This window comes from Lynx rufus, unplaced genomic scaffold, assembly GCF_022079265.1.
Source record: "Lynx rufus isolate CCGP_SWC_20201006 ecotype Redwood Valley unplaced genomic scaffold, mLynRuf1.p SCAF_1, whole genome shotgun sequence".
Lineage (NCBI taxonomy): Eukaryota > Metazoa > Chordata > Mammalia > Carnivora > Felidae > Lynx > Lynx rufus.
This window is the reverse complement of record NW_025814823.1, coordinates 189,290,443-189,302,621: the sequence shown is the minus strand read 5'-3', so window position 1 is coordinate 189,302,621 and position 12,179 is coordinate 189,290,443. Positions and strand designations below refer to the sequence as shown.

At 40.9% G+C, this 12,179-nt stretch overlaps 1 protein-coding gene across 3 annotated transcripts in view; it reads right to left on the bottom strand.

Moving 5' to 3' along the window:
• The window catches only part of EBF1 (EBF transcription factor 1), a 390,645-nt gene that overhangs the window by 139,915 nt on the left and 238,551 nt on the right, over window positions 1-12,179 (bottom strand). For all 3 annotated transcript variants that reach the window (XM_047091804.1, XM_047091811.1, XM_047091820.1), the window contains exon 7: window positions 4,010-4,091. In XM_047091804.1, the coding sequence (XP_046947760.1) occupies window positions 4,010-4,091 (82 nt within the window). The remainder of the gene's footprint in view (window positions 1-4,009; window positions 4,092-12,179) is intronic.

Here is a 12,179-nt window from a genome sequence, read left to right as displayed (position 1 = left end):
AGTTCCTTACTGCTCTACAACATTAGATAACATCTGAGTCAGAATGATGAGTTAAATCACTGCCTCCTTCCTACTTAGTAAATGTGTGATTTTGAACAAGTTCCTTAACCCCTCTAAGCCTCAGTTCCTCATTCCTAAAATTACATTTCATAAATATAATATTGGCACATTCCTAACAGGGATATTGTGAAGATAAAATGAAAACTTATGTAAAATACTTAACACAATACTTCTCATATAATAAATTAGTTTTATCATCATCATCATCATCATCATCATGGCCAATGTCCATACATGTACATCAAGGTACACATTTGGGCATGTATATTTATACACACATATATGGAACACACTGAATGTTGACAGAAATATAAACAGTCATTTCCCCGGCATTTAATGTAATCAGAAGTAAACCAAGATAGGGAACATAAGAAGAAAAGCCAGCTTGTGGTGAAAGCACAAAAAAAGAAAAGAAAGATGATGACAATGGAGTTTGGGGCCCACTGGGTGAAAGCTCCTAGAAGTATCCAATAGGCAGCTGGACTTCTAGGTTTGGATCTAGATGTCAGGTCTCAGGGAGCCTGACTTAAGAGTTCTGAGTGCCTGACTAGTGGTTAAGTTGCTGAGAATGGAGAAGATACTCAAGAGAGCCTACAAAGTGAGAAAAGATCTGGACCTCTAAAGAAAACTTAGGGAAGAGCAACATTTACGGGAGAGGAAATAAAGAGCATCCCTTTGTAAAGGGCTGAGAATGAGTGAATGTTGTTGTGTGGAATCCGAGGAAAAGATGGGTTCAAGAAGGATGGAATGGCTACAAGCATGAAATGATGCAGAGAACACAGGAGGAAATAAACATGAAAGAAACAACCCAGGGGAAAAACTAGAAAGGTTCAGTAGGGCTATTTGAGGTGTTACTTTAATTTTATTGAGGCAATTTCTCCATTCTCTAACTGCATAAACACTCATGTGCCAACATGTGTAAGACCACACGCTAATTGTGGAAAAATTATAATTAATGAGACATGTAAACATACACAGACACAAAACAAAATGAATCAGTGTTCGTTCTGCCACAAGCTCCCTCTATCCTCTCCCAGGAAGTGACGAGTGGGTGATGGGAACAAAGCAGGTTAAATCTGAGATCCAGTAAGGAATTTGTCCTTGCTGATGGGAAGAGCTCTTCTTCAATGCAAAAATTAACTCTGTGGTGGTCAAGGTTGCTGCCCATATTTAGAGGAGTCTACCTACTTAAGGACAGTTGGAGACTCACAGGGAAGAGCATATGTATTTGAAGGACAGTATGGACCTTGTGTCAGGCAGCTCTCATGCCTTATAACAGAGAGCACTCATTGGGATGGTCACACTGTCACCAGGAAGAGTCTGTCAGAAGTCATCAGGTATAGAACTGAACCAATGAATCTCAACTAGGAGATTCACTGACAGAGAACACTGACAAATGTCTGGAGACATCTGGGGTTGCCATGACTGGGCTAGGGCATGAAAGAGTTTCTATGGATAGAGGCAAGTAACAAACTGTTAAACATCCTACAATGTGCAGGACAAACCTCCCCTCCCCCATAACTGCATAAGGATTATGCAGTCTAAAATGTCAATTGTGCCTAGGTTGAGAAACCCTGTACTGAAATAATGATCCAGTTTCAGTTTATCACAACTACTTTCTCTAAAAGCTTACATTTACATTTTATCATTTGCAAATTAGTTATGCATACAGAACCTTGTTACTCATATGTTGTAAAATAAGCAGAATGATAATTTTTACTCCATCTTAGAGTTGAGGAAACTGAAGCTTTCCAGAAATTCAGTTCATGCCCCCTCATCTCAGTAGCCCTTCTACTAAGTGAAGAACAACTATTTTATCTGCAAAAATAAAGCTTTCTAGACTCTATAAAAAATAACAGACTGAGTTGGTTTCTCATCCCACATAAGAGCTACATCCTATAATTTAAGACCTTTAGACATTTTACTAGCAGGTCCTATGAGGGAAAACAAAGCCTCAGAAGTCTTATATAAATACTCTTAGGTCCCCAATGTCACTAAAGTCTACCTATAACTCTGCTGCCCTGAGAAGCACAAGAAAGTTGATCCTGATATTCGTAAGTCATGACACGTGTCTATTAGACATGTTTATTAAACATGAATTGGTTTGTGCCTGGATATGCCTTGCTATGATATAACCCAGGCTCGGTCAAGGGAGATAGATATATGGCTCATCTTGGGGCCAAAGCAAGCTGCAAAACAGTTTATAATGAAACCCAATCTCATGTTTCAAGACACTGAGCAATATACACCTAGTGACATCACATGTTTTGTTTACCAGCAAAGCTAATCCCACTCTACACAAAAAAAATCATGTGTGGGAAGCAAAGCACCCAAGTCTACCAACTTGGGGTCAGCAACTAGCCAGGAGAAACATTTTCCAGGAAACTAGGAATCCAGGGATTCTCTTCCTCAGATCTCTCAGGACAAAAGGTGGCAAGGCCAAAATGATTTTACAAAAATTCTTCAGAATCTTGGGAGAGAATGGCTTCTTTCTACCAAATTTGTCTTATTAGTCTCTTTCATGAGACTAATAAGTCTCACCTCTCAAAAAAAATCATCTTGGAGACAAAGAGATCTTGACATCTAAAAATCAATGCTTGGAGCACCTAGGTGGCTCAGTTGGTGCTGGACTCTTGATTTTGGCTCAGGTCATGATCTCATGGTTTGTGGGTTCAAACTCAGTATTGTACTGTCAGTGTGGAGCCTGCTTGGGATTCTCTCTCTCTCTCTCTCTCTCTCTCTCTCTCTCTGCCCCACCCCTGCTTGTGTTCATTCTCTCTCTCTCCCTCAAAATAAATAAGTTAAAAAAATTTTTTTCAATAAAATAAAATAATGAAAATCAATGCTCAGAATCATCCCATCCCTTTCTCCCATGTGTGAATATACAGCTAAAATTCTTCAAGATCCTCTCAGAGATCATACACGTCAATCTACACTTCATGCTGATGAAATATACCCAAGAATATACTTTAAACACCATGCTGTTTTCACTGAAAGACTATATGGACATATATATCATTACATCACTCTGATAGGAAAACTAACATTGATCATGCAAAGAGTTAGCCATAAAATGAGATGGAAGCAACACAAGTCTAGAACCTTGCTCCTTAAAGTGTGGTCCATGGCATTAGCATCATTTGGGAGCTTGTTAGAAATTTAGAGTTTCAAGCCCACCTGAGACCTCATTAGCAGTTTAACAAGATCCCCAGGGCATTCTTGACACTTCTGAGTTTGAGAAGCACCACTATCTAGAACTTAGCAACCTTTCCTAAAACCCAACTACCATTTTGTGTCTTCGAAATTAACACTTTGCTTTCACATCTTCTTCCATCAGTAAGTGTATAATTATATGAGGTGAACATACCACCCACATATGGTGGAATATCTGACTGCTGCTTGAGGACCTTCACACATGCTGTAGAAGGACATTGCTGACACGGAACTGAGTGTCACCCATATCACTCTAGATGTGCCCACCTGCATCAGGGTCCATTTTTAATAGACACTTACTGCTGACAATTTCCAGGATTGGAAGAGGAGTACAAAGAGAAAGGAAAGAAGAAGAGGGCATAATTCTAAAACAGAACAAAGATCTTATTTAAGAGTTTTCTACTTGTAAAACTTTAGAAAGAATGCATCATTTCTATGTACTTCACTTACCCTGAAGCAGTTGAAGCCTAAGAGTCCATTCAGGAAGCCAAACTAGGCTCAAAGGACATCACTGTCTCAAACAGTGAACACAGGTGGTTTGGTCCCAATTCTTCCTTCATAAAAACAACTCCAAGAGCACAGAGACCTGGGGGACCAGGAGCCTCACCTGCTTTTTACGTCTGGGGAAATAACTAGACTCTATATCTTCTTCTGCCTAAGACTTTTTTTTTTTTTTTTTACCCTCTCCTGATACTCATGCCATTATTGAAATTTAAGAAAGACAAGACAAACCCACCTGGAATCTCCGCATGTCACGTGGATTTCCTGCATTCTTTAGGCAATTTTGGTTACATTTGAGGAAAAATTTCAAGAAGAACCTGTGGAGAAACAAATTATCATGGTTAGCATTTCAGTCCTGACATGGAAGGGGGGGAGAAAAAGTAGTAAGCCGCGTCTGGGTTGTGCATTCTATTCTCCGCAGATTTTCTGAAATATTTAGAATGGTGTTAGAGTCACTATTTTGTTTAAAACTTTAGCCTTTGTTTTGCATCCACGCTGGACTTGTTCTGTGAAAGAAACGCTTTTAGTGCTGCCAACAGATCTCACAAAAGAATTAAGCCCCCAAGGAAGTATTTTTACTCAGACAGAGGGAAAGTCTTCACCGTAAATTTAAGGTAGGTTCCAATTGGGTGTAATTGCCTGAGAATTACTCATGGTCCCCAACAACATGTAATTTAAGCCCCGTAAATTAACAGATGATGAACCAGCAAAATGTATGCTGGATGAATATGAGGACATGGTAAACACTTTTTATTTCAGCATCTCCAAATAAAATCGTCTAATTAGTAGTACCCACGAGAAGTAGATAAGATTCACGTACTGACTGAAGTCCTTTGACTTCTCAAGTATTTCCTATATGTTTTTCTTATACTGCCTACTATAGACAAAAGCTATTTTGCGAATGAATCAGAACCTCACTGCCACCTTGGTCCCTGAGTTGGTTCTAGGGTGAGATTCATGGGTTTTACTTGCTAGGGTGACCAAAAGTCCCAATTTCCCAGGAAAAATCCCAGTTTACACCAGCTATATTACTGTAAATATTATGGTACCCACGTTAACTCTCAAAAGTGTCCTGTTATGGATGATAAATTAGATGGTGACCTTATCACTTATTTCTTTCATTGTAGTTGTTAAAGTCCATTACACAAAGACAGCAGGTATCAAAGATGTACCATTAGGAGATTAATGCTGGCAATCTATATGTTCTTCATTTGCTCATGTTTGGGGAAAGAAGCATTTTAAAAGCCACCCTAAGTTCTCCATTCCCTTTTACTTTTAGGCCTACAGATTTCAGGCCCAAATATTTCCCCAAAACACCAGAATGCATTAAAATGCCAGTCAGTTAAATTTTTCCGGCATGTTCTTTTCTTCACCTTTCTCCCACTTCAAGTCACCTTTTCCCACACTGGAGTACAAAATTCCCACCTCAATGCACACAGTCTGTGAAGAACTATCAAGCCATGATGCCTCAGTCTGAATTTAGCTCTGAGCACAAAGTCTATTAACCAAATAACACAGGGGTCCTCAGTAAGGAGAACATAGCACAAAGTCACACGAGGTTTAACTGGTTTCTGACTACTGAACTGAGAGAGGTCCTAGAAGAATCTCTCTCCTCCCCGGTCTCTTAGAATCTGGCAACAGAAGAATATGGTGTGGGAGTAACTCTGAAAAGTGACGATAACTTTGTCAACTAAAAGAACATTTTAAAATACAAACACTTGCCTGAAACGACGCTTTCAACATCGTGCACCATTCAACCACCCATCAATAAAAGGAAACCTCTGAATAATCATTTGCCCCTACTTCCAGGTTCTCTCTATAGAGGCCAAAGTTTATCAACACTTCACACAAGATAAATGACTCGTGGAACACCGCTGAAGCCCAAACGTGTAAAATGGAACTGGGCTCTGGCACCCCTTCCCCAGTACAAAGAACAGCACAGTCATTCCCGCCAGCAGTCAGCTGGTCCTACTCAAGTCCCCTTTCAATAGGGCAGACTTGGAAAGAGAAAGACGTTTGAGGGAGTGGTCATAACCCCAAGTGCCTCAGCATTGTCCTTTCCTCTGAGCTCTCAGAAGGCAAGAGCTGGGTGGCCCTGTGATCACACATGGCTTTCAGAAGCTGAAATGGTGAAGCTCAGGGAGAGAGAGAGTCGGCCATCTTGCTGGGGTTTAAGCCAAAGGCACCTGAAATGTAAAAACTGGCTGCCTCTTTCAAGCACAGCTGGTTGGAAGGGCATATTTAAAAGCCACGCCAAGCCTCAGGGGAGGACTGATTGCCACGAAACTGACAGTGAGAAACAGTGTGGTACAGAGGAAAAGCCACAGCCTTTAGAAATACCCGGAATGGGGTTCACATCCCAACTTTGACAGGTACTGACTGCTTGTGTGATTTTGGATAAGTAGGTGAACTTCTCTGCTCCACACTTTCCTTATCTATAAATTGGGTATAAGGACAGTCCCTACCTTATAAGGCAATTGTAAAAATGAACCGTGATAATGCCTGACACATGGTAAGCATGGTGATGGGGCCAGTAATAATAACGGCTCCCATGAATTAGGTACTTAACATGTTCAGCAAGGTGCTGAGAACTGCAAATACATTTTTCCCATTCAATCCCCCTAAATAACCTCTGCTATCAATCCCATTTTATGGATGAACACATTGAGGTTCAGAAAAGTTGAATAACTTACCGTAAGGTTCGTGCATCTGGAACTCAAATTTGGACAGAGCCTGTGTCCTTAACCATTATGCTTATAGTAGTTTTAGTAATAACAGAAGTAGTGAAGTACTGATATTAGTGATAATTATACCATCAACAGTAATTGCACCACAATGGCATTTGTGCCAATAAGTGTACAAATAAGAATAAGTATTGGTATTATTATTTCCATACCAGTAGCATAAATATTGTGGAGGGAGACATCATCGCCATTCTCCCTCCAGTGCCCCCACCCCTGATTCCCCAGGGCTGATAATATTGCCGCGGGTGTGTGTTTTAGACATTTGAGCCCAGACCGACAGCCAGATTCAGGTTGTGTTAGAAGAAGCTGTCAGCACACCCTCTGGCATCTTCAAGTCAGACAACTGCTAGCCACCATGAGGGGGGCCATCTGGTGCCAAAATGGATTTTGAAAGGCAGGCAAACAGGACGCTAGCTCTGCCAGAGAGAAACAGAATCAAGGGAGCAGGGGATCTTCTGCCTTAACGATGAGCAGGGGCGAGGTGCCTGTCAGCAGCCCATCGTTAGCACAAAAGCTATGCCGGGCACACACCGGATCCCTGTTACCCTAAGCTGCCCTGTCACCTGGCACGCTGCCAGAATCTCCTGCCCGCCCTCTCCACAGTGGATCGCTTGCTGAAATTGAAGGCTTGGCCATCTGTCGCAGGGAAGAGACGGCATCAACGGGTGCCTGGGGCCTCACACAAGCCCTTATGTGGCAAAGACGCTCTGAAGGGCCTGTTCTTTTGGGGAAAGCCAGCCTTACCCCAGGGGGAGCCTCAGGAATTCTTTCAAAGTTTCCCCTAAGTACATGCCAAATGCCTGACCCTTTCAGATCGCACTTCCTTAAAGGAACTGAGAGGACTTAGAAGTAGGAGTTAAAAATATCCCCACTGAGGGACAGAGTTAGATGTAGCACACACATTTTGGGGATGATTTATCAGGCTGTTTTTAAGGCATTTGTAAACGGGGGACGCATGCATGTCTGCTGGCCTATGGAGAAGATCTCAGATTCTCAGGGGGCTTTTAACAAAGCGGAGGTTATTGTAACTCAAAACCTCACTTTTGTCTCATGAATTACCACATTTTGTGTGGCGGATATGTTTGATAAAGTGTTGTCAGGAGAAAGAGTGTGACAGCCTTATTCGAACCGTGGGAAATGAACTAGAGACAGGACAAAGCCCCTATTGACCCTGTAGAGTTCCAAGGAGTTCCAGAAACTCCAGGAAACAGCCCAATCAGAACCAAACTCCAGTCTTTTTTTTTGGGGGGGGGGGATGGAGAGTGTGGGGCAAAAAACCCAACACCTTTCTGGTAACTTTCAATATGAATAATATCATCTTATGTTCATACAGTGTATTATGTGATTCAAAGCACTTAAATCTCTAGTATCTCACTAAATCCTCATAGAAGTCCTATAAATTAAGCATGCCAGGAATCATCAACCTATTTAAAAGGAAGAAAACTAAGACTCAACAAAATTAAGATATTTATCTACAGTCAAAACTAAACTCATAACCTATATTGGTCAAAAGACTCCTTATGGTATATGTTTGTTTCCATGAATTGCAAGACTTTCTAAGTGACCTTAACCATCACTTAGTTGAACTGTTTCATTGCACATATGAAAAAATTGAGAGATCAGAAGACATGAGAATAGCCACACAGTTATAATAGTTACAACAGCTGGAACTACAACCCACATGTTCTGACTTCTAGTTGTATGATTTTTTTCAAGATAATGTAGCTTTTCAAAAGCCAACCCAGTAAGAGCTCAACAGTTGAGCCATTGAGCTTTTTAGAATACTAAAAATTAGGAAAGTGGTGGTCATAAAACCAAAAGTGACAGCCTATTAAAAGTTGTATTTAGGTTCCTCAGTCAGGCTAATGTACAACATTAGCTCATCACCGAACATTCACTGAACCGAACACACACATTTGTAGAACAAAATTGCTTATTCAATGGTTTACTTGTGTCACATTTTACCAACCAATAGATAGTACATTGGGAATTCTTCTATGTGACTAGCAGAGTACTGGATACCAAAGATACCTCTAGGCTCCCCCAAAAGGAAAATTCTTTGACGTAGCCAACATGTTTTGATCCATCTATATGAGGATGTAAAATAACAACATAATAAAAATCATCTCTGTATACCCAGAACATGACACAAGACTCAGAACCCAGTGGGTTTTTAGTAAATCTGTTCACCTAAACAGAATCCAGGACTCCCAAGGGATAGAAATGAGACCATTCTACAATAAAGACAACAGTAGAGAATTTTGGACAAGAACTTGGGTTGGAGATAAGATCCCCATGGGTAAATTTCTGCAGTGGCCTTACGAAAACATGAAAATAACAGTACTTCTCTCCAGGACCCCTGTGTGGCTTTTGTCATAATCCTAACTTTACTGTTTAATTAATTGTGTGACTTTAGAGAAATTACTTAACTTCCCTGTACCTTAAATTTCTCATCTGTAAAATGTGGGAAATAACAGAACCTGCTTTAGAGGGTTATTGAGAATAAAATGAGTAATGTATGTGAAATGTTTAAATAGTACCTGGCATAGAAAAAGAGATAATTATTTTCATCATCATTTGTTTATGGCAACTGCTCACTGCCTAGCACTAAGAATGTTCAGATTTTCAGGTACAAAAAGTATTCTTCTGTCTTTGAATGTTAAGGTTAAGAAAAGAAGCAAAGACCTGTGTAACTGACGAGAACTACAGATTTCATTGAATGACCTACAAAAAGAAAAAAGAAGAAACCAAGGAGAGACAATAATGACTAGAGCAGTTTTACCCAAAGGCCAAGACACATAAAGGAGAGAGGTAACAGCTTAAATCATGGAGGACTCCAGCTAGTCAGAACTGAAGGGCACACACAGTAAAACCGACCATTAGGCGACAGCTTGTACATCATTAAATATTATGCAAAGCATCGCAATAGATCTAGGGTGAGCAGGTTGACTTTTTACCTCCTCCACCCAAATTCTGAAAAATCACGTTTGGGTGTTTTCAGCTGTTATCATAATGTCTAGGCTGGAAAAGAAAAGCATCAAGGCACACCTAAACTAAGACATAAAACCCCCATTTGCAGTCTTAAGGCTCCCCAAAAGTTCCTCTGACTTATGCCCACAGATGGTTATGTGGCAGATGATCCTTGCCAAAGAGATTCAGGACACGGAGACTCACTCTCCCCCAGTGCAGGAAACAGCTGTGTGGAAACAACTGTGGGGCCCCTTCTGTGTGAAGTTCAAGTTGCTCGCACACACGCTAACTGGAGGGTACAGAGGGAAATGCCTCACGAATCAAAGGGCCTTTTTGGAGAAGTCCTTTCCTTAGACTGCCCCATCATCTCTGCTTTGATACCGAAGCATAGAACTGCCTGCCTCCATGATCAAATCTACTGCCCAGACATACCCAAGAAAGACTTTCCAGGAGTATGAGTATTCTCCCAAATTGAAAATGTTTAACCAGAAGGCAACTATCCCTACCCAGACCTCTCAAGTTGCCAGGGGCTGTTTCAGAAACGCCATCACTGTCCCATCGTCATCATCCGTGAAGAGGTAAACAAGACTCCCATGGCCACAGCCATGAAAAATAGGTCTCCCTTGAAAACAGAGGAGCCAAAACAGCTAGAAAGAAAAACCTCTACTTTCAATGCCAACACTTCTGGGTTCCTGGTACACAGAAGAAGTTGTAGAGTACAGTTCATCCATGTGAAAATATGATACCCATAAGTCTGCCAAAATCCCAAGGATGCCACAAGGGCGGGCTGAGGAGGCCAAACCTGTGTAAGGGCAAAGGTCTCTCACCACCAGGCTGACCACCTTTCCTCTTCTGATATTAAAATGCACTAGTGAGAGAATATCTGCCTTGACTCAAACCCCTGCAGTTCTGTTTGAGAGCAAGGAAGGAAGAAAGAAACAAGAAGCTTGAGGGGATTCTTTGCAGACGAAGCAAATTCTCTTCTCTCTCCCCACAGTGGAAGGTGGAATGGTACCAAGTTGTGGCACTATATTGGGGATCCCTGGGGGAGAGCATGTGGCTGCCCGTATTACTGGCTACTGACTTCAAGGAGTTTACTTTTTCCTTTGGCCAAGATCCCTCAGATCTTGGGCATTTCTGGAAAGTATTCTCAGCCTTAAAGGATGAACATGATCAACTTGAGAAGCATTTGTTACCTCAGAGTTTGGCCTTGATGAAAGGACATAATTAGTGGCAAGAATTTATAAATAAATAAATAAATAAATAAATAAATAAATAAATAAATAAATGTAAGGTATTGGTATAGAATAGCAGCAGATGAAAGAATTTAAAAATAGCTTTAAGGGGGCACCTGGGTGGTTCAGTCAGTTGAGTGTTCGACTTCAGCTCAGGTCATGATCTCACAGTCCATGAGTTGAGCGCCATGTGGGGCTCTGTGCTGACAGCTCAGAGACTGGAGCCTGCTTCTGATTCTGTATCTCCTTCTCTCTCTGCCCCTCCCCCAGTTTCTCTCTCTCTCTCTCTCTCTCTCTCTCTCTCTCTCTCTCTCTCTGTCTCTCTTTCTCAAAAATAAATAAACATTTAAAAAATAAATAAGTAAATAAATAAAAATAGCTTTAAGAAAAAGCATTCATTGCACATAGATCTCCTATGCTAGAAGTCAAGTCTGAAAGCTAGGAAAAAGCATCAGGACAGTGAAAAGGGAAAGAGGGGGACAAATAACCAATGACCAATCTGGAAAGAATAAATTGAAACTTTTTAGAAATGACACAGAGAAGGGAAGCAAGAGCAAGGATGCTGCAGTTTAACGCCAACTACAAGGTTTCACTGGAAATTAAGTGAGAAAGTATGACACATCCAACAAGTTATAAGCTTGTGTGTTGTACAGAAGGCGTTCATCTTCAGGGATCCTCTTTTACAAAGATTACTCAAGTGCCAAGTGTTTCTCGCCAAAAGTGCATTAAGGTACAAACACTGGCCCTTGGCAGGAATGAGGTAGATAACAAACTCAAGTGTATGTTTGTCTTTCTCGGGGCTCGGGACAGACTGAAGACATATCTGTCTTAAACCATTTTCATTACAAGGAACGTGATCTTCAAGGAATCACCCAGCACAGAACTCCTGCAGACCAGGGGATAAGACTTGAGACATTCATCAGGTCTTGGAATCCTGGGTCACTAGTGAGATTCCCTCTCCAGGTCAGAAAAGAGGCAAATGAGAGTAGCAACGTTGCTTCAATAACAATGTCCCGCTCCAGAAAGCCAAGCATAAAAAATGAGATAGGAGGAGCCTCAATGCCTCCACTTAGTAGTTATTATAGCAAATACATGAATATACCATGTGGAGGTGTGGACGCCCTGTTCTGAGTGCTTTAAATGTATTAATTCATTTACTCTTCACAACAACCCTATGAAGTACTATCGCTATTCTCATCTCAATGATACTGAGATAAAATACTTAGGTAATTTGCCCAAGGTTTCCTATCTAGTAAGTGGTACAGCTGGGATTTGAATGTAGGCAGTTTGGGTTTGAAGCCCACATCCACTAAACTACAGTCCTTCGTATGTTATGTATATATTATATTATATGGCAGTACACATCACTGACTATGTCTGACTATACTCTTACTACCATTTTCAGATTCATTCAAAATTAGAGATAAAGCCAACATAAAAATTTCTGGTATTGTCA